Genomic DNA, 27,706 nt, shown 5'->3' with positions numbered 1-27,706 from the left:
GGCCACAGCCTGTGTGCACAAAGACGGGCCCGGCTCGCCCCCGAGATCGGGAGCCGGCCCGCACAATATACATCGTATGTATATATAGTCCATTTTTGTATCCAGTAGGTTGATGAAGTGAAGTTTCTAAACTTGTCTACAAAAGGTGTTTTATAAATTCTCTTTGAGGATTAGATTTGAGAAATTGGAGAGAGAGTGGTTGTCTTGTGAGAAGTGTGCACCCACAAGTAGTTGTGTATTTTTGTCTTTGATAGATTTTCAATGTGCATTCATTGTGGTGCGCAGTTGTTGTTTGGTTTCTCCTACATACTTTCCATCAGGGCATTTGGTGCACTGGATGAGATATATTACATTTCTGGAGTGCAGGTATAAGGTCCAGGAATGGTGATGGTTCTGTTGTGGGTATAGTTACTGTGGAGATGATGGAAATGTGTTGGAAGATTTTATATTTTTTCCCCCGGTATGGTCTGGATCCATTCAGTGTGCTTTGGCCCATAGGAATTTTGCTTCTGGTGATGAGGTTGGTGAATCTCCAATCTCTCAGGGAATTTACAAAACACCTTTTGTAGATGAGCCTACAAACTTAACTTCATAAATCTACTGGATACAAAAAAATCATGGACTAAGTATAACAGACATTGGCTTTATGGCACATTATAACCTGCCTACCATCTGATAACCCCAGGTAACCTGTCTGCTATATTCTTCCCCCTTTCCTCCCCAACCCTACCTTTCTCTCACCTATTGTCTCACAGGGCCTCTGATCGCCCCTGCCATGCATTTGCATTTTCAAACCAGTATTTTGCATACTGGCTTCCATTCTACCCAGGAGAGAACACAAAGAAACAAACTCTCCCTGTGCCTGAAGAAGGGTGTTTGTACCAGAAAGAATAATTTTTCCAACTATCTAGTTGGTCCAATAAAAGATATCATATTTACCTAAAGAACCTTGTCTGCCGTATCTGCAAGTATCAGCACCACTTAAGACAATAAATACAAGAAACATTGAAAGATGCATTGCATGCTAAGATATGGATTAGTGAAGGGCCTCCTGGCTTAGGCTTCATGGCATTTTCCCCAAGAGTATGGTATAGGGCAAGGGTTGTTAAACTACAAACCTGCAAAATCTTTGGACCCAGCTTGCAGATGTGAGAACTCAGTGGCAGGGGGCTTTGGCTGTGGGCGATGTTTCCATGCTGCCATAGAGACAAGCGTTAGCAGCAGCTAGGTCCTAGTACTTGCCCTTCTTTCTGACACAGGGTAAGTCATTCTGAACTGCATCTGGAAAAACTTGTCTACCCCTGGTGTAGGGTGTTAACACTGCTGTTACACAAATTTGTGTAATTGCAGTGCTTCAGTTTAAAATTCTTCCTGGAGTTTTGATCCATTACTTATTTGTCACTTCCTGAACAGCTTTCTAATTCAGCAACTAACCTGGCTGCACTGAAATGCTGGATGAAGCAACTCCTACATGCAAATCAGAATCTAAATTCTATGAGACTTTGGTAGTTGCCTGGCTAAAAAGTGTTGTACAGGTATCTCCACCTCCTCCCACCCTCCCCCCACACCTCCTTTTTCAAGGGTAAAAAGACTCTCCTCTACTTATCCTTACAGGGGAAAAATGATGTCATTAATTGCTTCGTTATGACAGGTGGCAATGCATTGCTCTTTAAACTCAGCGAAGTTAATTCGGTAAATCTGGGACTCTTCTGTTCCTGCAAAGAACTGGTGACCTTGACCTCTGCGTGTCAAGGAAGTGACACCACCTTGGACCTGAATTTTCCTGTTAAAATAAAACAGAAGTTTGACCTGGTCTTGATACTGATTTTTCTTATATTCTTCTCCCTCCCCTCCTCTTGTATTTGGCTTCTACTTTGCCTTCATCCCCTACCATGCTCCATAACAAAAGGCAAGAGTCTTGTCAAGACCAACACTCCATTTCCTGTCAAATTAATTAGCACTTCATGTTATCTGTAGTACAGCACAGACTAAAAGCACAAGCACATACACACATTTCTTTGGAGCAGGTTGTAGATAACAACACACCTTTGCCTATTTTTTTTAAATAAAGCGCACTTCAGTAGCATTTACTCAAGAGTATACCAGGCAGTTTAGATGCTTTGGGAAGTTTAAGCCATATATTGCTAAGCTTTCAGAAGTGCCTACCTAAGTTGCCTATGCCAACAATGCAAAATGAGTAACTGCGTGCACATTCCTTGCAAAACTAAGGACGTCATCCTCCCGCTCTACTTGGCCTTGGTGAGACCGCAGCTGGAGTAGTGTGTCCAGTTCTGGGTGCTGCACTTCAGGAAGGATGTGGAGAAGTTTGAGAGTCCAAAGGAGGGCCATGCACATGATTAGATGTCTGAAGAGCAAGTCATATGAGGAGAGGCTGAAAGGCATGGGACTGTTCAGCCTGGAGAAGAGAAGACTCAGAGGGGACATGGTGGCAGCCTAGAAGCATATTAGGGGCATACTGGGGGAGTATCCGTTCAACAAGGCACCCCTGGGGAAGACAAGAAACAATGGGCATAAACTGACTGAAGATCACTTCAGATTGGACATAAGGAAAAACTTCTTTACAAGCTGAGTGCTGAGGGTCTGGAACACACTGTTGGTACAGTCATCCACCCTGGGGATCTTCAAAAAGTGTCTTAATGCCCACTTTGCTGGGGTCATCTGACCCCAGAAGTCTTTCCTGCTCGAGTGCAGGGGCACTGGACCCAATGATCTTGTAAGGGCCCTTCCAGACCCTAACATCTATGAATGGACAAATCACATAGTGGGGAATGATGCCAGCAACTCTGTTTTGTAATCACAGTAGAAGGGTCATAAGTAATTAGGCACACATTTGTATACATTTGCTTATAAAGCTATTGACAAAGCCCTTTTTTAATCCAGTGTCCTCTTACAACTACTTGTTAATTTAGCTGAGGTCATAGCCTCAGCTGTTGTAAAATGGTGTAATTTCATTGACTTCAGAGAAGCTACACAAATTGACATCTATATAAATTATTTTAAATGAACTAGGAGTATTTAAATTAACATTTGCAAAGGAATAGAACAACTCTATGCAGGACAGTCTTCAAGAGGAGACTGGACAGACACCCTGCTGGGATCATTTGATTTCAACAGTATTCCTGCCCAGAGCAGAGGGGTTGGACTCAATGATCTTTCGAGGTCCCTTCCAGTCCTTAATTTCTATGAGTCTATATTTCAACCAGTGTCCACTTTATTTTATTGCCCATTTCGACAGTGTCTACTTTTGCTGAGAAAATTAAAAAAAATGAGATTTATCTATTACTTAAAAAGCATCAAAACTGGTATCTGGACTGTGCTCTGGAGTGTGTACATTACTGCCCCATCACATTGCCACTCTGTACCACTACATCCTTATGGTACTTCAGTCTACAGACTCACTTGATTGATTTGTAGTTTGAGCCTTTAAAGAGAGCTATAATCCCTCCTCCGGTGCCGACTACTAAATCTCCTGTCTTCAGCAAAAGCAAAGCTGTGACTCCCTAGGAGAAAACAGGATTAACACACAATTGTACTGAAGCGGCATCTCTTTATGGATGCAGCTGTGTTGAATAGCACAACAGAGTCTTTGCCATGCTCCCTGGGGCAGCCCTTACATCATTCAAATATTGCTCTATTAGCTTCCCTCCACTGTGCCAGGTAAAAAGTAGTGTCTTCAAAATGAAAATGGAGAAAGCTTTTATTAGATATAGGTATATTAAAAGTCAGTGTAAAAATGTTAACGTATAAAAAAGGAAGCAATAGCATTGCGCCTACAGAGGTAGTGGAACAAAGTATGCATACACAACTTTACCTTATTGTATCATTCTCCGTTATTGCCTAAATTCATTCTTTCATAGCTTTTCTACCCCCTTTTAGATATTACAAAAGTACTTAAGAACTGACATTTACTGGGTCAGATTATAGGTCCATCAAGCGCAGTATCCCATCTCACACAGCAGCAGAGATGGGAGGGAGGAAACAGCATGACCAGAATTTCCCACCCCCTGCTTTTCCCCCATTGCAGCGTTCAGCAGCCAGAGGTTTAGGAAGTTCTAATTTGGAGGCTGCACCCCAGTCTACCACGCTCCATATCTACTAATATTCCTTTCCCCCAAGAACTGGCTTAGTCCCCGTTGAACTAGGTGAAGCTACCAGCCCCCACAACTTCTTGAGGCAATGAATTCCACAGGTTAATCACTCACTGTGTGAAAAAGCATATCATTGTTACTTTTAAGCCTACTACCCAATACTTTCACCTCTGTCCCCTTATTCTAGCATTGAAAGAGACAGTAAATAATACATCTCTATTTACTTCATCTGCACCATTTAATATTTTGTAAACCTCTATCATGTTCCCCCTCAAGTATCTTTTTTTCTAAGATGAAAAGTCCTAGTCTATTTAGTTTCTTCTCGTATGACAACTCCTCCATATCCCTGACCATCCTTGTTGCCCTAGTGGAACAATACAGTGTAGAATTCAGCCGAAACTTTCTCCCCCAAAACTATTAGTTTTTTTCTGTAGGACCCCAGTTTCCACGGTGCCAGAGAACCATTTCCTTCTTCCTTGTGTGGAGGGTGGGGTGAACGAGCCAGTCTCAGTGGGCCTGTAGCAGGAGCCCAAGGCCTGTTACTGAAAAGGGGAAGGCACAGCAGGCTAGCCTAGCTGCCTACGTCGGCAGGCAGCTGGGCCAAGGCTAGTGGCACAGGAATTACCTGGGGGAGTAGTGCAGATTTCCAGGCAACCAGAGGATAAAGGTTGCATGCAGACAGGCTAAACTGCAGCATGAGGGCCAAGCTGTCCATTAGATGGAAGGAGAAACCCCTGTGTGGGACTGGGGTGTCACCTGACCAAAGGGGACATGGCTCCAGGGCAAATAAACCCAGCACATGGAGGAAGGCACTCAATCAGGTCTGGTGCATTGCAGGGAACAGCTCCAGGAGACATCCTGGTAAGCATCAAAACACGCTGAGAGCAGAGAGGCAAGAGCTCAAGGGAAGGAGGGCTGGCAAGACCTTTTTACCTGGAGTGGGAGAGGTTTTGTCTAAAAGCAGTGGTTTACATTTTGTCTTAGTTTTATACTGGAGGACTGAGTTGTGGCTGTGGGGGAGGTAGGGAGGCCACAGGGGTGCCTGAGGAGCACCCACCTTAGAGCTTTGTCTGGATCATGTACTTGGGGGCAGGTGGGGGGACTACAGCTTTGCCTGGGTCAGGGACCCCAGGGGATCAGCCCCTGGGAGGGTAAGGACTCTGTTGGGAGGCTGAAGCCCCAACAGAGGCATTCAGGCCTGAGAGGGCTAAGTGTTGTGGTGGAGCCAGGTGGCTCCAGGTGACTACATACCATCTGAGAGGCCTGGGCATGGCTAAGGGGGTAGATGGAGACCACAAACACAATCCATAAGATGCCTGGTGTCCCAGGGCACCAACTGGGCCAGAAGAGCCACAACAGATTGTTTGAAGGGCAAGTAGGCAGTTGACTGGACCCACTCTGGGCCTTCAGGGCAGTCTCCCAAACTGTTTGAGCAACATCAAGGTAACAGGGAAAGCCCCCACCCCGAGTGATTGAACTGAGCAGCAGCCACATGTCTACCAGGGGGTGCCACAGCACCTCTGGGCACAGGTCCTGTCATGTGGCCCTCAGGAATTGGTCAGCAAAGGTTTTCAATATGAGACGACAGATTAGTCCACCAAGGGTCCCTACTACCCTGGCAGAGAATGGGAAGAATTGGCTAAAGCACCGAACTGGAGACAGGAAATCAACTGTCCCCCAAGGTGTGCATCAGATCTTACTTCATGTATTTTGGAAAGTCAGAATAGTTCTCTATGAGAAACTCAGGTTTTGTTTAAATAAAAAATGTTTCTAGCCTTCACACTGGGTGTGTCTACATGTCCACCAATGCACAGTGCCTACTGTACTTTTAGTACTTGTATAATCACATTTAGCACAATTGCATGCTTTTTGTGATGCATAATGCACAGTAGACTAATACTACTCTGCATTAGCATATTTGCATGGTTTTTGCCATGTGCGCTACTGCGCAGTAGAATTAATCTACTGTTCATTAAACATATTGTGGGTGTGCCCACTGTGATGGAAAGCAAGGAAACATGACTTTTTAAAGGTCAAAAACCAGAAGGAATTTAAAGAACACAACATTTACTGGTTAAAAGGAAATTTTTTGTAGTCAGTCTCCTGACTTTTGGGAACCACATTTCATGACTCTTGAACAAATGGTGCTGGCAATACAGTGCACTGTCTATCTACAACTCCTGGTATTCCCAATGCATCTCTGATGCAAATATTGGCTTGACTCAACCACACTTTGTTTTTAGGAGTAAACACAACTTCCAAACAGCAAGCCCACAAGTCCTTAGCCTGGAGAGGATTGAGGCTTAGTTATGGATGTGAGGAGAAGCCCAGCCAGAGACAGAAATAGCAAGGGCACTTTAATTTTTCACAACCAAGTGGGAAGCTGTAAGAGAAGAATCCAGACAATACAAATTATAGTGCAAGTAGTTTGAATTTGAACACACTGCTTTTGTCCAGTTACCCAGATGAATAGAATCACTTGTATTAATATTAATCCTGCTTATGTTTCGTGGAAAACATTTTAAAATTCTTTCCAAAGAGACAACCATCTATGTCACATTATTTGTGCTTCTTTTTGTTAAAAAAAAGTACTATTAAGCTGTTCTATGTTGTCGTCCTGTGCATCAGCTCAGTAGCAACACTGGGGCTGCTGAAGTCTCTCCACCCATTCAGTTTTCATGGTCCAATATTTGCCAAGGTCCCACCTGGGTGGCTTGTACCTCTAGCATTCTACCATTCCAGTACCAGCCAGGACAAGGATTGGTTAGCCTACAAAATCAGGCAAAACTGAATGTATTAAATCTAGCATAGCTGTAAGCACTAGCAAACATCTGCATGGAAACACATTTCTAACCTAACCCAATCTAGCCTAAACAAACTTGTTTATTTCTAATGTGTTGATTGGTTTCAGTAGCTTCTCTCACTTGATGTCACAGCACTTTGACACCATGGACATGATGCCTAATTGTGGAATGTCTTACACACCGGATTTTATACCATCACCTAGAGAACAACAGCAGGAAGAAAGCCTGTTTTCATGCAAATGTTTTCAGCAAAAGAACAAGAACAAAGAAGGAAAATCAAAAAATATGATCCAGAAACAGAACTGTTTCTAAACAGAATGTTTTTCAAAGTTTTCTATGAAGCATCAGCTGTTTTTTGAGTCCCTTGTTAACTCATCAACTATGGTTTTGATCTACTACTGCACAGCTCTTTATATAAAAAAGCTCAGTTTCAAATACCCTTTGGGTTTAGTTATAGCAGGTGGAGGCACTACAAATTAAACCTGTGACTGTGGAGAACATACACAATTACAGCTCTTGACTATCTGCTAATAAATTTGCACTTTTATGGCCCTCTCTGCACTACTTCAAGTTTCCTGGGTGTCATGTTTTAATTTCCCTAATTTGAGATTGAAGTTGATACCACAAACAGTGAAAATTAAGCATCCTTAAATAGTCAGAACACATTATTAGACATGCCAATATTGGCATTTGATTTCAACACTGCCTTTGTAAGTGGGCTCCTTTCCTGTCAAGGCTCTTCTTTGAATCATGAGGAGATAGCTTTATAATCTACATTTGTTGTTCATGAAGCCAAGCAGCTCATATTAATAATGCAATAAATACTGTTTTATATCTTTTTGCAGATGAAATGCAAAGCATGGTGGAGGGGTTTAAATATCATCTTTTATTATTTACTTTTTACAAAAAGAAAACCACTGCTTTGAAGTATGCTGATTACAAAGAAAAATCACAAACCAAATCGAGCCGATCCATCTCCTCAATGAGATCCTCTCCTTTCTGTACCACTGCAATCTCTTCCAGACTTCTTTGCTACACTAAGGTCTTCCCCTTCAAGTTCTTTTACAGACACTTCTCCAATGCAGACACTCCTGATAGTTCTTAGACTGTCCTTGCCAGTCACACACCTCACTTCTTACCTGCTTTACAGATGCTACTAAGCAAATGGGATTTCTCTGCTTGGAGAAAGCATGCAGGATGAAAATTCAAAAGACTTTTTAGAGTGTAGTCCAAAATCTAAGCTGAGCTCTCCAGGAGATTTTTTTTTCAGTGGGTGGTAAATGTGAACTAAGGAAAGGTTTAATGTCACACCTAGGATAGAAAAGGCCTAAATTTATTTCTTGTGTAAGCAAGAGGGGCAACATTACTGTCTTTGTTCTTCCATAAAGTGTGGTATGTCTTTGAGGTGCAGACCTTTCCTGCTGTGCTGCAGGAATTATGGCTTGTACTCCTCCCCAGTACAGACTGAAGGGTGGGACTGACATGCATGGGGACTATGACGTACCTCATAAAGCAACGGGGTAAGTGCTTGAGGAGATCCAAGGGGAATTCTGAAGTGGGATCTGAACTCTGGTTGTGGCTCAAAACCTCAGCACTAACACAGCTCTGTCCTTTAATGGGGACACTGAGACTTGTGGCGACTAATCATGAAATCCTAGAAAAACGGGGAAGGAAGGAACTTCAAAAGGTCATCTAGTTCCCCCCCCAGCTAAAGGCTGAATCATCCTTATTTAAGCCATCCCAGACAAATATTTGGTAGAAATACCTATAATACTTCTTCCCCTTGCCCTGTACTCTCCTTCCAATACATACTGATTTGGAGCTAGTTTCTGGGGTGGACAAGGATGGCCTTATTTCTCCACTCCCAGAGGCCTTGGAGGTTACTAGAAACTGGACAAGTAAAGAGTGCATTCTGTTGTCTCAAGAAATAACAGCTCTCCTCCTCCCTGATTGGGCACGGGAAGTGATAGGCACCATGCCTAAGGGAAGGTTATTTTCCTCTTTTCCCAACTGTGTAGCAGAGAAGGGGAAAGAGAAAGTTCAAGCCAGCAAGAGAGGTGGAGTGGTGGCTGCCAGGAAAGGTACATCAACTACCCAATGCCACTGAATGTCACTTGGAGAAATTCAAATAGACAAATACTGCCCAATATTCAGCCAGTTCCACAACTGTTGTCTTCCAGTTTGTTTTCCCTACTTTTTAGGTTCTATTCAGTATAACTATACACTTCAGGTAAAGTAAGCAACAAGTGAGCTAAACAGAGAGGAGGAAATATCTGCATAAGGAAATTCCTTTTTGTTTGTGAAAAGGGATCCCCTTGGGGCTTTAATTCTGCACGGTCAAAATCAGGAGTGTTTGCATTTTTTTTTACCCTGGTCTCCCTGTATCTTTATCTTATATTGAATTTGATAAGAGAGACTCTGTGATAGCACAAGAGCTGTGGGCAAAACCCATCTCTGGGAATATACTGAGAAAGAACAGTCTCTGAACCAGGTCTTTGAACTCAGTGCTAACTATACCCTTCATAAGGAACCAATAGCACAGAGCTGGGATTAGTTTTGTGAGTCAGTTCCGTGGAGGCTCTCCTACAGGAAGGAATAATGTACTGCTTCCACTTACTAACAAGAAGTGAAGGGGAAAGGGAGGCAGGGGAATAAATTGCATGAGAATCTGTTGGAGTTAATAAAAGTTAAAACAAAACCCCATAGTTGCCACTCACCAGGCTGAACTTGTCCTTCATAGGTCCGTAGTCACTCATAAGTTTGCTTTTTGTATTCAGTTTCAGGATGTCACCGCTTGTAGTCCCAACATAGAAGTAACTATCATCATCTGCCATCTGGGGGAAGGTGTAAATAAGGAAAGCAGGATCAGCTATCTAGATTTATACCATGGGAAACTTTGCAATGTATTAGTGGCTACACTTCGGTGTATTGCCAGGATTTCATTTGGACTGGTGTAAATGAAGTGTGTGTCCAACACCACAAACAGATCCAGATCTCTGTTGAAGGTAAGACATTTTTCTAACTAAAACCTGATAATGTTCATGAGCAGAAAAATGATTTTTTGCATGCCAGAACCTCTGGCTAAAAGTCGGCCTGATTCCTTTCAAAAACACTAAAAACAATTGCTTGTCTGGAGAAAAATATTCTGGGGTACAGTCTCCAAGGTTTAATATTTTTACATTCATCATGATGCTACAACTGATAAATATACCATCACTACAAATGGTTACGATAACCTACAGGTCTATTGAGACATACTCAGCCTAACTACACATCTTTTGCTGAAACTTACCATAATACATGTGATCACTCTCTTGAGCTGCCCCGTTTGGCATTCAGTTGACCTGATTTTTCTGTTTGGTAAATCCAGTTCCCATACTCGAATGGTCCCACTGTAGCCAAAGGACACACACATCACAATTGAATTCATACATGCACACATCTCTGAGACCTCAGAATAATGCACTGTTGAAAAAGACCTTCAGTATGTTCTGCCTGGGGTCTATCATCTTGTATCTTTTTTCCTTTTATATTAACAATTCCAGAGAAACAAACAAAAGAAAACAAAAAAATAATCCATTGCATCTGTAAGGTAAGTTTCTGATGACTTCCATCAGGTTAGCTAACAATAGCCCAAAAGTGCAGAAGTATATACTGTAGTCATGGGGACAAACCACCTCAGTATCCTCCCTTCCCCGGTTACACATACATGGATGGGACCTTGTGGATTCTCTTAGTTCTGAATAGATTGGAAAATAAACTATCCAGGGCTATTCAAATAACTTCTCAGTACTGCAACCAGACATCACTATATCTATTACACAAAAATATTGTATTAAAAGAAAATCAATGCTGAAAAGTCAAGCACTCAAAATTTAAGAAATGCCAGAATTTAGACAGCATGTATGATCTTAATTCAGTCTCCTTATCAGCATGTGTTATGATGCAGGCTTAAAGTATATAAGCAGCTATGGGTTTTTGCCACAGGCTGCTGCCTCATTCATTGTACGACTATTATAATTATTTCACAGTACCAGTACGTAAGACAAGATATCAATTAGAATTGTTCTATTGCTGAACAATAGAGACATTGTAACAGAGGGCATAAATGCAGTTTCATTCTCTGTTTCTACCTGCTAGCAGAGAGCATAACTGAAGAGCTTGGATGGGGTTGTGAGGTGTTTACAGTGATAAAACAAAAAAAGAGTGCCACTAAAACACGACTGCTGCTTTCTCTTTCCTCTTCCTTTACCCCACACTCTCCCCAGCTCCACTGTGTCCTTTATTTCATTCCATTCATGGCCCATCCCTACCTCATGTCATGTCCATTTTTTCTTTGACCCATTTAGCAATCATTCAAAAAATTCAGTTCCAATTTCTAATGGAAAAAAAAAACTACCAGAACCAACAAGATACGTGGATGGACTGACAAGCAAGAACATTTGGGCCACAGATCTTACTCTCAATATGCTTTTGACTCCTTTTAATATGTTGTGTAAAACATTTAGCAATTCTGGGTGTCATGGACGTGATTTTAAAGAGCACCCAAAAATCCCACTTATTTTAATGGAAGCTACAGGACTTCAGCATCTTTGAAGACCAGGCCAGATACAAGTAATAATGCATTCATCCTGCTGCAATGACAGTTTTGCACTGAAGGGCTCTCTCACACTGTTGCAAGCCAGTGGCTAGAGGATGCTGCTGGTATAGGTAAGAAATAAACTGATGACCTGCAAGGTGTTACTATTTTTATATTAATAAGCTGTTCTTCAGAGTCATTGCTGACTGCTTTACTCATGTAAGCACTAGGAAGAACATATGGGGAATGAGTACAAACTGCTGCCAACAATCACAAAAGTCACACACTGCTTCTTGCATATACTGCTTTAAAAGCTTACGCCTATGTGTAGAACAAGCAGAAATGCCTACTGGGGACAAGCTGAGATAGTCAAAGGCCCCTACAAAGCAATAGGAAAAAACATTAACACTATTCCTTAAGTTTCCTGCCACCTAAATAAACAGTTTTTGTAAAAGGAAATATGTTTGTGAACTTTTGTCCCTCAGAAGCACTTCTTTCTCCTCGTGTAGACAAAACCTTACTTTCCAGCACTAACGAACATCTCATCTCTGCATCTGGAAAAAGCCAGGACAGCAGCATTTCCAGCACTTTGGGCAGAAGCAGGACTGCCACAGATGGCATCTCTCTTAGCTATGCTCCATACGACCACACTGCAAAAAACAGAGGAGGAGATTTGGCGTCAGCTTATTTGAGTGGCTTGAAAACATCACAGATCAAAATGAGCAAGGCCATCTTTCCAGCCTAGACAAATAAAAGACTGGGGTCACTTTGCAGATAGTTTAACCAAGGGAAACTTTCAGCTATGAATTATCTACAGAGATATATGGACTTACAATTCACTTCCCTGTTCATAAAGTAGTTTAATGATTTTGGGCACTTGTCTCACCATCTAATGACCATGATTCAAATCATGTCTTCTGTTATCAGTAGAAATTGATTTGATGGGTCTAATCCTGTCCTCACCATAAAGACACTACCCCAAGGGTGTCCAACATATAGCCCAAACGGAACAGTTCCACCAGCCCGCCAGTACTCCGGCAGGGTACTGGACAATGGGGATGGGGCTAGTGGGGTGTGGCCAGCTGCAGAGTTTGGGGTGCCTGGACACAGATGAACATGGCCAGCAGCAGCAGGAGGTAAGCAAGGGCTGTGCAGACAGCGGTGATATGTCAGGCTTTCAGGACTAATTTACTGTAAAATACCATATTTTATTGCATAGAACATACCCCCTTTTCCCAGAATCCAGCTGCTGGAAATTGAAGTGGACAGTATATGTGAGAAATATGGTAAGAGCAGGTTCTGCCATTTAAGGGTGAAACCAAAAGCAAAATCTGTACAGATCCACAGGCAGCAGAACAATGAGCAGGTTTAATTCATTACCTACTTAGTTACTTAAAACAAGGACAAATCTTTTTGCATTTATTCTGACTTTGAAAAACATGGTGTATATAATATTCCAGGGCATGCATATGTGAGAAAATATGGTGTATGCTGTGTAAGCTGGGAGAAGGTGTAAATGACACTAGCTTAGTCTCCTCCTGGTTTTTGGTGCTTACTAGAAACAAGACTCACAACAGGACGAGGGGGCGAAGCACTGGAGCCCAGTAGCTTGTTTCAACCTCAAATATGGAAGCTGTCTCTCTCTCACCTGGCCCACAGCTTACAAGGCCAGTCAAATCAGGAAGGAGGGAGAGTCAATATTTAAAGCTTCTTACTTGCCATCATCCTGGCCTCCCAGTGATACCAAATAAAGGTCATTTGGAGAGAAGGCCAGTTTTTCTACTTTTCCCTTGTGAAGTGACAGCCGGGCAAGCAGCTCTTTCTTCTCGTAGTCCCACAAAATCATATCTGCTTGAGATCCAAAGAACAAGGGGTCAGAACAAGAGTAGTATTCAGAATGTACTTTGTTGCTGTTGTAGCTAAGCACCATGATTCAACGATGTCAGTCTAAAGAACATAAAAGCAGCCTTCTTTCCAGCCCAGGGCTCCAGAGGTTTACATACTGTTCAGATTAGCCCATTCAGAGACACCAGATTTGTCACTTTAATGAATGTGTTTCATTTTAAAATCAATGTAATGACAGGGCCAACAAGTACTAAAAGAACATTTGAATTATATTTTAAAATTCTAATATAATAAAGGGCTTAGTCTGTCTGTCCGTGTGTCTGTCTGCTTGTAATACTTTTGGGCAACTGTGCATGTGCCGCCAAGAGGGCCGGCAGCAATTGGCTGCAGGGGCTTTGCCTCCTCAGGCAGGGAGGTGGGAGCCCTGCTGTTTTGTGGGAGGAGGCAGAGGCGGGCGGCGGGGAAGGAGGAGCTGCTGCCACCTCCTCAAATGGAGGGAAGCCCCGCTACTCCGCTGGAGGAGACAGGAGGGTAGGCAGTGAGGAGGGAGCTGCTGCCACTGCCGCTGCCACCTCAGGCAGAGGGAAGCCCTGCTGCCCTGTGGGAGGAGCCAGCGGTGGAGGACAGGCTGGGGAAAGGGAGCTGCCATTGCTGCCATCACCGCTTCCTCAGGTGGAGGGAAGACCTGCTGCTCTGTGGGAAGAGGCGGAGGCGGGTGGGGGGACGGAGAGGGAGCTGCTGTGCCGGAGGCTAGATGAGGCGGTGGTGGAGGGACTGTTTACATGGCCAGCCTCAAAGGGCAAAGGGTGGGGAGGCATGTAAACACTCCCTGAAATGCTGTCATTCATGACAGGCAATTGGCTGGTCGTATATAATGCTACAGTTTCTTCCTTGCCCTTTTCAAAGAGCAAATGTATTAAACTTCACTGAAAGCCTGTGAATAGGCAAAAGTGAGGCACAAAGGTGAGATTTTCAAAAGTATTAGACATCTGAAGATGCAAATAGTTGCCTAGTGGGATTTCAAAATTCCTTAATGTAGAGGTACACTGATACATTAGTCCATATTGTATCAGCACTGATAAAAGGAAAATTGACATTCTTGGCAATTGGCTTTTTTTTGGCTGATGTGGTCAATAATGTTACCAATAAATGCTACATGCATGTATGTAGCCACAGCATGAATGCAGCCTGGCAGCTTGGAGAGCAGTGTCTGGCCAGTAAGTCTGGGGGGAGGGGCATGGAGGAGAGAAGGAGTGGGGGTGGGTGCAGATCAGGGCCCCTGCAGTGAGAGAGGGAGCTGGGCTGGAGCATGGGCAGGCACTGTCCAGCTGGGATGGAGCAGGGTATGGAACAGAGCTGCAGCTTGTCGGGAGGGGGGGAGGAGGCTCCCTGCTACTGCATGCACCCCCAGGGGAGGCCTGGGGGGCACGTGCCCTCCCAGATCTGTGTACAGGGCGAGGGTGGGCTGCCGCTGTGTCCTCGGAGCCAGAGTCTGCACCAGCCTCTTCCTAATAGAGGGGCTGGATCTGAGCCGCGCCCCCAGATGAGCCACAGCTCTGTCCCATGCCCCGCTCCAGTTGTGCAGCACCTGAGCCTGCCCCTGCCCCACCCCACTCCTTCCCTCACTGTAGGGGCCTTGATCTGCCCCCTCCCCAACGCACCTTCCCTCCCACAGTACAGCCTTACCAGCCAGACACTGCTCTCCATGCTGCCGGGCTGCATATCGGCAATTGGATCGGTATTGGCCAACATGGCTGGTTAATAATCGGCCATCTGTATTAGTCCAAAAAATCTTTATCGGTCCACCCCTACCTTAATGCAGGAGTTGGCAACCTACAGGCTGTAGGCCAAATGCAATCTGCGATCCAATTCATGTTTTATGAATAGTGCACTGATCCCCTGTTGCAGCCTAGCAGTCAGATCAGTCAAATTCTCCATTCTGCATTTCATGAACAGCCAGCTAATCTGCTTACTGCCAGCTCCTGCAGAGGGCTCCACACAGTTCCAGCTCCAGCTCCACACAGAAAACTGCTTTCTCCCCCACCAGCTGCAGGCTCTGCTCTCTAAATTAGCCACTCTAAATTGTCTCTCACCAGATCTTTCAGGAAGGAGGGCAAGAGATCACCCCTCTGCCCAAAGCAGAAACTGGGGTGCAGCAGGGGATGGGCGGTCCATGGAGCTTGCAAGGGGTGGCTTGCCATTAAGATACGGTTGCCTTGCCTTAAGTGACTTTCGAGTCACAGTCCCATTTTTAAGAATCACTCAGTCATGTAGCAGTCTAAAGCCCATTATTAAATGCCCAGGTCACTTCTGAAAGTGAGACTTGAGCTCCAAAGTCACAGGCATTTTTGAAAACAAGAGACTTGTTTAACATCACACAGAGAGAATCAGAAGCAGATCCAAGCATGCATTCGTCATGAATCCCAGTCTCCTGCAATAGCTTTCCTACCTTAGCATTTGTTTTCCCCTCAAAAACAAAAACTTCAGCTATTGTTTAAACCAGTAGTGTTTGGCCTTTTGGCCCTGTGAGCCAGATGAGTGCCTCGGAGCCAGTCTGCAGGCCAGACTTGGCTGTCCGTGGGCCAGATCTGAGCCCGAGGCCCGGCACCACCTGCTCCCTGCCCCACATGCAGGGACTGGGTGGTCCTGGGGCCTGGTGCTGCCTCTGCACCCTGGGATCTGGTGCTGGATCCAGCCTACAGGGCCTGGGGCTCCCCATGGCTCTGGAGGTTTGGCAGCAGGGGCGTGGTGCCACTGCTCTCCCACCACCAAATTTCCAGACACATGGTGAGACCCACTGGCTAGATGACAGGGCCCTGTAAGGTGGCTGTGGCTCACGGGCCAGAGGTTGAGCACCCCTGGTTTAAACAACCAACAGCTCCAGACAGACAGTGTACACCGACGTAATTACAAGTAACAGGGCTAGTCCCACTAAATCCAATGGGGCAAAACACACAAAAACGAAGGGAAAAATCAACCCTGCAAGGAAGAGGCAGATTTCCTACTCGTGGTTTGTAAGAGCTGCCGTGTTTTTAAATCGTTACCCACCTTAAACCCCATGAAGGTGACCTGCCCAGAAGCAATGTAACGTCCGCTCGGAGACACGGCAACACAGGACACATTGTTCGTGTGACCGTGCAGGAAGCTCTGGCTGTTGTTCAAGCTTTCAATAACCACAGTGCAGCCCAGCGGATAGATGAGGTGCTCCCGATCGGGGTGGCAGGTCAGACCTGCGTAGATATACCCTGGAAAGGAAAGGGATCAAGGGGACGCGGCTGCTTAACGGCTCCACGGACTCTTCAGCAAGCACCTGCCCGGGGCTGCGGCCCCAGGGCACCGTGGCTCTGACTCCAGGGATCCGCAGGGCAGGGGGCGGGCAGGGCACGGGGGAGACGGTTTCGAGCACGGCAGCAGCACGGATGCCTGCCTCAGCGGCTGGGAGGCAGGGGAGAGATGCACCCTCACCGCCCGCGAGACGCAGGGGGGAGCGGGAGGGGGCCAGGAGGCGGAGGCGGGCCCGCACCATTGAAGCCGATGACTGCCTGCAGCTCCAGCTCCAGCTCCAGCTCCTGCGCCTCAGGCTCCGCGTCCTGCTGGGGCGCCGCCATGGCTGTGTACAGCGGTCGCTATGGCAACCGCGCCTGCGCCTCAGGTCTCGGGAGGCGGGGCGCGGCCCGCGCTTGGAGGTGGGGTCCAGCGGCCGCTGCTGCCCAGTGCACATGCGCCCCACCGAGCAGGCCAGGCGACCGTTGGCTCTCTGCCGCGACTTCACACAGGGGGCGGGGCTGGGGCGGGGTTGGTCCCGGGTGTGACGTGAGCGGAGCGGAAGTGACGTGTCCTAACGATGTTACGGCAGGTGAGCGCGCGGGGGGCGCCGCTCCCCTTTCCTCGCGGTCCCCCCTGGTAGCGGTTTGCCTCGAGGGGGCGGGGTCAGGGGTCAGCGCTCTATAAGATAGGGGCGAGGCGGGAGCGGCGGCGGCGGCGGTGGTCTGAGCCCCGCGGGCAGGGCAGGGCAGGGAGCGGAGCTACAGTCGAAACGAAACGAAACGAAACGACACGACCTCGAGTGCGTGGCCCCGGGCCCTACAGACCCGACAGGACGTGTGTTCTGGGGCCCCACATGTGTTGTCGCGGTCATGCCAAGAAGGGCCCGTGCCTGGTATTCGGTGCTTGGTAGCAGCCCTGCAGCCCCTGACTTATCGCAGATCCCCGCCGACGGGAGCTCAACACCTCCTGGGGAAGGCATCAAACCGTTTAGTCATCTGCGCGCAGACGCGCAGCTTTCGTAGGACCAGCGCCAGGTCCGCGCAGGCGCGCGCCTGCCCGAGCGCCCGCTGATCCTGCTGGAGGTGCATTGTCCCAGGGACTGAATAATGTGCTAGATCGGGGCTCAAGCTTATCGCTGCCGTTCTCATGGTTCGACCCGCAGAGACCGGGCTTTACAGAAAATAACTTCCAGATGTAACTATAGTGAGATGCGGTGAATCTGTCTGTGGGATAACTCACCACTGTGGTCCCGGTCCTTGGGGCGCTGAAGCTCTGCCGTGGCACTTGCAGCTTGTACATAAAACACTTCAGCTAACTTGTCCTCAACTTAAAGTGCCAGTCGTTATTTCCAAATATTCTTGCTGACTAAATCGCGGGGGAATTTGTCAGCGGCGATGCATAGAGGGTGCATGTGCAACCCCTGACAGCCAGCGCTCCCTGGCAGGGGGGCAGGCGAGAGCGCTGGTGCCCACCCAAGAGTGCCGGCTGGCAAGTGGGGGCACAAGGAGAAGCAGTCCCCGCCCGTGGCTGATCTTGCTCACCCGGAAGTGCCAACAGTGTGCCTGGAAGTGCCAGCAGCGCACTGCTGCCACTTGCGGGTTGGTGGGATTGGCCATGGGGGGATCCCCCTTCCACCCCCTCACCCCCCAGTCTGCCGCATCAGCTGCAAGGGGAACCCTCCTCCAGTGGCTGACTGTCCTCTGTGGGGGGGTAAGTGCTCCCCTGACTCAGGAGGCACCAGTCGCCCTTGGAATTTGTTCCTGACGGTTCATTGGTCTAAAAGGTGCCGCCCCGCTCACTGATTGAGGTGTCTGGCAGCTTGAGAATTTGTTGTGGGTTTAAGTGAAGCTCTTTTTGGCTGGAGTTGGTGAACCCACTGTCAGCTCAGCATTCAGCATTAATTGAACAGGAAGATGCATCAAAATACTACCTTGGTTAAGAAGGCAGGTGCTATACATATACAAGAAGTAGCTAAAGGCAACCTAGCTGGGTATCTCTTATTTTAATTGCCAGGAAGGGTGATGACAAAATGTGATCTCCCATAGTAAATCAGGCTGTAGCATTCTATGCATATTACTTGGATTTAGATATCTGTAACTTCTCCAGGTTTAGAGAACGATGATGCCTTAATACAGGCAAACAAAAATCCCCCTCATACCTGACAAATGTTGTAAAGCCCTTGATAAATATAAAGATGTGCCTATTTAATTTATCTGCTCCATTGCCTTTCACAGATAAATGATTCCTATTCATATTAATATGTCTTTTGGGAGGCAAATATGCCTTTTTGAAGGTATTGTAGACAAACAATTCCTGACTTCTGAGGAGAATGCAGACTCTTGTTCCTTCACCAAGTGTTCTCTGGGAAGCCTCGAGATAGCAAACAAAATCAAGTTTATTCAAGTTGCTATCATGATAACTGTTTTGTAGAAAGCTAGGAAAACTTTAGCATGTGTGAAATAGGGTGGGTAAAGTACTTGTGTTAATACCTGGCGTTACACTGCTACTTGCAGACGGGTTTGAGGTGAGGCTCATTCAAGATAAAGGAGACAGTTTTAAAGTCAGATTACTACTTTTTTATGTTGCTGTTTCTTAAGTACCCAAGTATTGCTGAGTTTCTTTGTCCTTAAGGCATCGCTAAAATATTTCTAAGCAAAATCTTGCTGGTTTTTGGAACTTGAAAATAAATGTTAGCTTTTCTCTTTTGTAACTCTTTGTATCCATTTGCCTTTCTAGGACAGTAATGATGACACTGAAGATGTGTCACTGTTTGATGCAGATGATGATGCACCTAGGAGATCAAAAAAGTCAAAAATAAGGTGTGTGACCAATAGAAAGAGGTTTTATTTTTGAGGGTCTTCTATCAAAAATGTGGTGGAGGCAAGACATCCGTTAGGTCATATTGTACCAGTAGGCAATAACAGAGCATTGGTGTAATTGCGTTCTCTTTGCTTAGAAGTGATTTTCATTTGTAAGAGTTTTTATTCCTATGAATTGGGGATAACTCATCAACTGTTGATAACTTAATCTTCTGTTTTAAAAATCTGTGGCTTTTTGTTGATTTTATAGTCATGATATTTGTTTGTCTGCAGACTCCATGAGACTGTCTGTATGAAACTGTGTGAAATAACCCAAACTGTTGCTTTATTCCAAATTAATCATTTTGTGTGATAGGAAGATTTTCAGTGGTTTGAAGGGAGGAGTTGTCCTTTCGTGACCATATCTTCAGCTTCAGGTCTCGAATAGTTTCTCTGCCATTTCAGCATTAGCCACCTCGTGCCCTGTCATACAGCTGATACAACAGCCTCACTCCTGCTTTACTTCCAAACAACTTGTAGGGCAGTTTACAGGCAGTTCTTCTACAGCTCAGCTGTGCAGTAATCTTAAAGTCTATACTGCATCTCTCTGAACTGGAAACATAGAAGAAGACAGAAAAATGGACTGGGTTTCTCCAGGAAGAGAGAGAATCTGCTTCCTTTCATTTCAAAGGGTGTCTCTTCTCACTCTGTCCTAATTGACTTCCTTTAAGCTACTAGCTCTTAAAAACTTCTGGCATCACATTTCCCCCTACACTCCCACTCAACTCTTGCATGGACTTTGAACAATTTTTGCACGTGGGAGAAGTCTTCTGATCAGGGGTGCACCGATAAAAAAAATTTTTGAGCCGATACAGATGTCCAATTAGACAGCTGTCTAGACGAGCCATGTTGGCCAATACCGATCCGATTGCTGATTTGGACCTTGGCAGCTTGGAGAGCAGTGTCTGGCTGGTAAGTCTGTTGAGGGGGGTGGGGGGGGGTCAGATCGAGGCCCCTGCGGTGAGGTGGGGAATGGGGCTGGTGTGGGACAGAGCCGCTCTGGCTCATACTCGGAGCGGGGGCTGCTTCCGCCGTTGCACGCACCCCTGGGGGAGGCATGGAGGGTGTATGTCCCCCAGATCTCTGTGCAGGGCAAGGGCAGGCTGCAGACTGGGACTGGGGGTGGTGCTGGGCTTTACCTGGCCACCCGGCCCAAGTGCAGCCCTGGCCCAGCCCACCTGCTGGGAAGAGCCTGGTACTGCCCCCGGCCCCAGTCTGCAGCAGCTTGCCCTTACCCCGTGCATAGATCTGGGGAGCACATGCCCCCCATGGCTCCCCCAGGGTGTATGCAGCAGCAGGAGTAGCCCTGTGCTCCCTGGACAAGCTGCTCGTGGCTCCATTCCCCTCCCAGCCCTAGCCCCATTCCCTCCCTCCCTCATCTCGGGGGCCTTGCTCAGGTGCCCCCCCCCCAACTTACCAGCTGTCCAGGCTGCCAGGCTGGCCTCGTGCATGCTCACCTGCACGCGGCATTTATCAGCGATATTATCGGCTAAAACAGCCAAAAAAATCTGATTGCCAATAATGTCAGTTTTCCTTTTATTGGTGCTGATAACAATATGGGCCAGTGTATTGGTGGACCTCCTACTTCTGATTATATCTGGTTGACTTTGCTCTGCCATGTGAAACAGCACAAATGAGCAGTGTGGAGCTTATATTTGTCATTGTCAGTATTTGCAAACTGGCCTCATTTAAAGAGGTGTCCTAAACTAGACAAAAGAACAATTTTCCTGTAACAGTGCATGCTTTTTTCTTTAAACTAAGTTGCGGTAGTATCATTTGAGAGGTCTGTGACTGTGTTCTGCTCTTGATGTATCATTTACAGGCATCCGGTGGCATCGTTTTTCCACTTGTTCTTCAGAGTCAGCGCAATAGTTGTTTATCTTCTCTGTGAACTGTTGACCAGCAGCTTTATTGCCTGCATGGTCACAATTATCTTGCTGTTATCATGTGATTTTTGGGCAGTGAAGGTAAGTCTACCATGTTGCTTTGCAATTCTTAAAAGGTAGAAACCGACTTAAGTTAAATACTGTCTGGACATGCAGGTGTGTGTTAAAAACTAAGGTTAGCTCCTTTTTTCATTTTGCAGGAAGTGGTACCGTATTATCTGACAAGAACTTTAAAAGTAATGGAAAGCTCTTAATTCTCACGTTTTGCGTATCAGTTATTTTTGAGGTGCAGTTGGGGAAAATTTCTGTCAGACATAATATGATTTTTAAGTAGAAGTAAAGTGGCCTTCAAAATTGTAGAGAACGTTTTACGTGTTTTGCAATTATTTATTATTGCAGTGAAGATGCTGGAAAATACAGATGTAGTGCTGATTGAGCCTGAACTAGATCTACCAGCAATTTTACTTTACTTATTCTGAAAAGCAAATTCAGTAATAAAATAAGCTACCTCAGTGCTCACTGGGAGTTTGGCTTTCCACTGCATTTAACCCTTAGTGAAAACTCTTAGTTTTATTGTGCATACATTTGGCACAAAAAATCTCAGGTTCCTGGCAGATGTTACATTTATAAACTGTTATATGCCACATGTGCAAGTAATTTATGAGCAGATAAAGTGGCAGACCAGCCACAGAGATGTTCCACATTTAACCCCAAAGCTCTAACACGGTAGTATTCATAGTTATAGTTGCTATAGCAATTATAAATACATTTTACAAAGTATGGGAAGAACTGATATGGTATATTTAGTTCAGTTTAGCTGTTTCATAGTGCATGGCACACTCTTGATTCATGCCCAAGGTCTTTTTTGGTGTATGATCTTTATGGTTAAATGTGGTACATTGTTGTGCCTGGTTTATGTTGTGCTTGAATTTGAATGTGTGACATGAACATGTGGTGCAGGAGCCTGAGGTAAGGGAGCTACTCTGTGCCAACCTGCAGCCCAGCTGCTTGCATGCCCTTTGAACATACCGGCGGGGCCAGGAGAAGAGCCCAAGATCAGGGAGCAGCTCTCCAATATGGGGCTCCCTACATGCAGGGGCATGAATGCAGCCCAGCTGCAGTGTGTGCAGGGATTCCAGGAATGGGGAGCTGCTTCCTATCTTGGGCTCCCTGCTCATCCTTGAAATGTGCTGACATGCAGGGAACCCAAAACTGGGGAGAGGCTCTTCTCTTCACCCCCCCCTCCCACCCTATGAACCTTAGCATGTTCAAAGAGCTTGTGTGCAGCTAGGCTGCACATGTGAACTTGGAACATGTGTGCATGTGGGAAGTTCAGGATCAGAGAGCCACTTACAATCTTGGGCTCCCTGTGTCCCAGGACATGTAAAGCCCCTCTGTGCAAGCTGATGCTAGGACACAGGCGCACTTTTCAATGGCATCATTTGTCCCAGACCCAGTGACTGTCCTCTGCCCAGTCCTGCCAATTTGCTGATTAGGGGGATCGAGCAGGGAACTGGAACACAGCTGCCCACTGCCCTCTGGCTGATTGATGGGCTTGTGTAGACAGCAGCCCCTGTGTCTGGAACCAATTGTCCCTGTCCTTTGAAAAGTACACAGTGTATCTGGTATTGGGGAATCCTGTTCCCTGATGACAGGTTGCTCTGATGGGTAGGGTGCCCTGTTTAGGCAAGTTGAAAGGTGTGCTGTGCTGCCAATCATTGAGGCACCAGTTCCCTTTTGCTGGGCTGCCTGGCAAGTAGGGGTGCACCGATAGAGATTTTTAGGGCCGATACTGATGGCCGATTTTTAAGGAGCCATATCGGCCGATATCAGTCTGATTCTGATATGCAGCTGGGCAGCTTGGAGACCAGCGTTGGGCTGGTAAGTCTGTTGTGTGGAGAGGGAAGGGGAATGGAGGGGGTGGGGAACAGATCGAGGCCCCAGTGGTGAGGGAGGGAGGGAGTGGGGCAGGCACTGCTCAGCCAGGGTGAAGTGGGGCATGGGACAGCCATGAGCGGCTCGTTCAGGGGGTGTGGGGAGGGGTTGGCAGCTCCCGCTGCTCCAGGCACCCTGAGAGGCCGTGGGGGACTTGTGCCCCCAGATATGCATGGGGCAGGGCAGGCTGCCGCTGTGGGCTGGGGCCGGGGGCGGTGCCAGGCTCTTCACAGTGTGGGGGCTGGGTTGTGCTCAGGGCAGGTGGCATCAGCGCTGGGCGGTGGGGGGAGGGTGGGGTGCAGCCTCCCCAAAATTTGCCATAGCGTTGCCCCCCCTGCCCTGGTCCCAGCGCCACTGCCATCTGCCTTAAATGCAGCCTGGCCAAGCCCCCATGCCGGAAAGAGCCTGGTGCTGGCCCTAGCTCGCAGTGGCAGCCAGCCCTGTCCCACACAGATCTGGGGACACACCCCCCCCCACATGCCCACCTGGGGTGCCTGAAGTGGCAGGAGCCACCCCCTGAATGAGCTGCTTGCAGCTGCATCCTGCGCCCCACCCCGGCTGAGTAGGGTCTGTCCCAGCCTCACTCCCTCCCTCAGCATGGGGGCCTCGATCTGCCCACTCCCCCTGACGCCCCTTCCCTCCCTCTGCCCCTTCCTCCACAACAGACTTACCAGTCAATGCTTTTCTCCAAGCTGCAGGTCTGCCCTCCTGACCATGTGCATGCTGTGGCTGTGAGCGTGCACAGGGCATTTATCGGCCACATCAGGCAAAAAAAGCTGATTGCTGATGCTCTCAATTTTCCCTATATTGGTGTGATCCAATATAGGACCAGCGTATCAATGCACCTCTACTGGCAAGTGTTTAAAGGTCCAGGCATGAGGGGAGCCATGGATTAGAGACCAGATCCCTGATCTGGGGCTCCCAGTGTGCCTGCAGATGTATGGTGGGATCTGAGGAATTTAATCCCTGGTTTCAGAAATCATGTATCCTGCTATGCACATCTACAATGGCAAGATGCACAATTTTGGTGATTGGGGATAAAATTCCTTAGATTCCATTATGTGATTGAATTAACATCCTGCCAGGCCCTCACTAGCTGCCTGCAGGGGGTTTAACAGGCTATTGCTTTGGTTGACCCCAACTTTTTGTGATTGTAATACTGCTTTCTTGCACCACAAAGCGAGAGTATACAATTTTGTTGCTCAGTAGTGCTTTTAAACTGATTTATTTTTTAAAGCTACTTCTGCTCTTCCTTGATCAAGGTATAGGGTGACTTAGTGACACCTCACATCCTAGCCTTCTGTTGATGAATTACATTGTCACTAGGAGTGTTAATAGTGAAACAGCAGGAGATTTCCCAAGGGCAACTCACAGGTCAAGGTCAGCTATGCTTTAGATTGAAATTGGATATTGAATTAGTAGTTTCAGACGAGTTAGTCGTATAGGCTTGATCTGCATGCTCTGTTACGTGCAAACACTACATTTAAAGAATGTTGATATTGTAAAGTTAAGTATTTGGAATTCATGAAATGCCTGAATTGAAAGGGCTTGTACCCCCTTAGTGTGCCTCTATCTGTATATGCATTATTGCAGAGCGTTTACATGATCTTACCTGATCCTTAATCCTCATTCCAGGCTCCCCACTCTCCCTCAGCCTGTGCCAGTTGTTTGTTCTCGTCTTCCATCTAATCCATTGGCTCCCAGTCCTAGTATCTTTGGCTTGCCAAGTCCTTCCTCTCCATTCTGAGGCCATGTGTAGATGAAACGAGGGGCATGTGTGCACAACACTTTAAAGTGGGTTAAATGCTTTTGCACTGCTTTAATTGTGTTGGTGTTTGCATGCCTCGGCGGCGTATTGTGCAGTAATTCCAGCCACTGTAGCAAATTTGGCAGTGTAATGCGCCTTAAATGACTTGGGGCGCAGCAAACTAAAACTCTTCCGAGGAGTTTTAGTTTGCTCCGTGGCTGTAGGGCAGCAAAGCACCAGGCTCTGTGCAGCTCAGGGAATCTGCAGGAAGCCCATGCAGGCAGCCTGGCAACAGCTCAGGAAGGCAGGCTCCGCCCAAGAAAAGCAGCAAGCCTGATCTTTTTTCTTTTTTTCCCCCTGGAACCTGCCTGCTTGCCTGAGCTGTGCAGGGGCCCAGTGTTTTCCTTCACAGCTGTGGTGCCCCCCAGGACCAGCCAAGCTGGGTGCCTGCAGGTGGGTGCCACCTTGGCAGGGGGCCACCACTGCTGTGGAGGGAAGCGCCAGCCCCCGCCTCCGTAGCCCAGGGACCACTCCGCCCACTGGCAGCTCACCCTCCCCTCCCTGCCGCTAGAGGCAGGTAAATTCGGGTGTGTGCATGACACAGGGGTTTAAAGGGCCCTAAATTGAAGTGGTGTTTTTAAAAACCCACCACTTCAATTTAGGGACCCTGTTTCATCTACATACGCCCTGAGGCAGGTGACTGGCATAGAAAATTTCAGGCCAGACATCTAACGTTTGGCATACCCAACCAAATAAAGGATCTTTAGCATTGGTAAGTACTAATGCCACCTACAATGCAACTAGCAGAATGCAGTCTGGGAGCAACTACTGATGTACAGACAATTAGAAACTCATTTGACAAGATACAGGAATTATTGGTTTGGTAGGTTTAGTTTGGCATTTCATGATTCATGTCCAGGGAGGTTTTTTTTTTGGTGTCTGAGCTTTAGGGTTAAAACCTCTCTGATCCCACTTTTATTTGTATTTAACCTCCTCCAGAATGTTACGGGCCGGTTGATGGTTGGGCTTCGCTGGTGGAACCAGGTGGATGATGATGGCAAGAGTCACTGGGTATTTGAAGCCAGGAAGGTAAATGGTTTTCTTTACACTTGTTTCAACTGCTACCATTTGGTAAAAATGTCTATCCCAGCAGGGGTTAATCTTGACACAGTAGACTGTGATATTTTGTGACTTCCCTTCTTCCAGTGCCACAGTAATGGCACTGTGACTGCCAAAAGCAAGCTTTGATGGTGTGCTGAAGGCCTCAGGTCCAGGCACATCCAACTTCTAATTTCCCTGATCACATAACAGTGACAGTTTCACTGTATTAACTAACTTTAGTGTTACGGTTTTTTTTTTTAAACTTAAAAAGGTTTCTCCGAACTAGAGAGAACCTATATCTGTTCATTTTCTGCATTTACTTTATTACCATTATAATATATCCCTGTACTTCTATGAGCGTTAATATTTGCCTTCTTCCTAATAGTACACAGAGAAGTACTGTTATTGCCATAGTTACTGATTTGGAACTGAGACACAGAGTGAATATCCCAGTGTCACACTGGAAGTCTTTGGAAGAGCAGGTTCTTGAATTTACAGCAGTTCATGTCCCAGGCTACTGCTGTAGTTACTGGGCTGTCTTTTCTCCAAGTTTTACCAGTTTAAAAATTAATACAGATTAAAAGGAAGAAATAGAATAGCAGTGCAGCAGCAAAGCTGTCCATATCTTGTAATGCTGTATTGGGTTAATAGTTTAAGTGTTAATGGCTTGAGAAAGAAATATAAATGGGGAATTTATATTTCTAGAGAGATTATACTTGTGGAATCTATACTCTTTTCATACCTGTGGCCCTCCCTACAAGCTCTGTAATACTAGAACTAACGTGAAACACTATAAAAGCAGTAGATGAGTGCCAGCTACGTGCTTTATATATGATACCTTGCATTCCTCTATGTACCAAGGGTATAAAATGTAACAGCACCTCCGGGGAGCAGCTACATGCATATTTGCCTGTACTGTGCTTAGAAAATACTAATTGTTAATTGTATATTTTGCCAGGCCCATGCCCTGTGCATGTGCACAGTAGGGCTGTGCAAAGCTTCAGTAGCTGATTCGATTCGGAGGAGATTCGGCCTGATTTGGGAACCGAATCTCCAAATCTGAATAGAATCAGGAGACCAATTAAAAGCTCCATTTCAATTTGAAAAGCTCCGGAAAAGATTTGGCCGTTTCGGAGATTTGGTCGTAGAGTAAACAGGCAACTGATACAGCTGCCTCTAGCTGGTAAGTCTGTTGGGGTTGGGGGAGGGAAGGGGTGAGGGGAGGGAGGGATTGGGGCTGGGACAAGCTGCCCAGTCGGGGAGGGGGATGGGCAGAGGCATGGGATGCAGGCGTTTCAATTTGAAAAGCTCCGGAAAAGATTTGGCCGTTTCGGAGATTTGGTCGTAGAGTAAACAGGCAACTGATACAGCTGCCTCTAGCTGGTAAGTCTGTTGGGGTTGGGGGAGGGAAGGGGTGAGGGGAGGGAGGGATTGGGGCTGGGACAAGCTGCCCAGTCGGGGAGGGGGATGGGCAGAGGCATGGGATGCAGGCGTCGCAGCACTGGGAGCAGGGACTCTGCCCTGCATTCTGCCTCCTCCCCCCGCCCCCGCATGCTGGCTGGTAAATGGCGGCAG

At 46.7% G+C, this 27,706-nt stretch overlaps 2 protein-coding genes across 6 annotated transcripts in view; one reads left to right on the top strand and one right to left on the bottom strand.

The window, feature by feature from the left end:
• LOC102372319 (cilia- and flagella-associated protein 52-like) overlaps positions 1-16,970 on the bottom strand; it is a 25,599-nt gene extending 8,629 nt beyond the window's left edge. Inside the window, exons 1-8 of one of the 3 annotated variants that reach the window (XM_006030085.2) lie at positions 16,861-16,970; positions 16,386-16,582; positions 13,208-13,344; positions 12,014-12,142; positions 10,206-10,305; positions 9,631-9,747; positions 3,421-3,521; positions 1,613-1,783 (exon numbers count right to left, since the gene is read on the bottom strand). In XM_006030085.2, coding sequence (XP_006030147.1) covers positions 1,613-1,783; positions 3,421-3,521; positions 9,631-9,747; positions 10,206-10,305; positions 12,014-12,142; positions 13,208-13,344; positions 16,386-16,582; positions 16,861-16,945 — 1,037 coding nt within the window. In that variant the 5' untranslated portion in view covers positions 16,946-16,970. The remainder of the gene's footprint in view (positions 1-1,612; positions 1,784-3,420; positions 3,522-9,630; positions 9,748-10,205; positions 10,306-12,013; positions 12,143-13,207; positions 13,345-16,385; positions 16,583-16,860) is intronic. The other 2 variants (XM_025211648.1, XM_025211649.1) reach the window with 2 other exon arrangements.
• Positions 16,971-17,126: 156 nt separating this feature from the next.
• LOC102372073 (Golgi apparatus membrane protein TVP23 homolog B) overlaps positions 17,127-27,706 on the top strand; it is a 157,354-nt gene continuing 146,774 nt past the window's right edge. For all 3 annotated transcript variants that reach the window (XM_025211656.1, XM_025211657.1, XM_006030084.3), the window contains exons 1-4: positions 17,127-17,193; positions 19,341-19,423; positions 21,285-21,429; positions 26,030-26,119. In XM_025211656.1, the coding sequence (XP_025067441.1) occupies positions 17,182-17,193; positions 19,341-19,423; positions 21,285-21,429; positions 26,030-26,119 (330 nt within the window). In that variant the 5' untranslated portion in view covers positions 17,127-17,181. The remainder of the gene's footprint in view (positions 17,194-19,340; positions 19,424-21,284; positions 21,430-26,029; positions 26,120-27,706) is intronic.

This window comes from Alligator sinensis, unplaced genomic scaffold (assembly GCF_000455745.1).
Source record: "Alligator sinensis unplaced genomic scaffold, ASM45574v1 scaffold584_1, whole genome shotgun sequence".
NCBI classification, from domain to species: Eukaryota; Metazoa; Chordata; order Crocodylia; family Alligatoridae; genus Alligator; species Alligator sinensis.
Note: the sequence above shows the minus strand (reverse complement) of the source record. Positions and strands in the feature narration are given on the sequence as shown.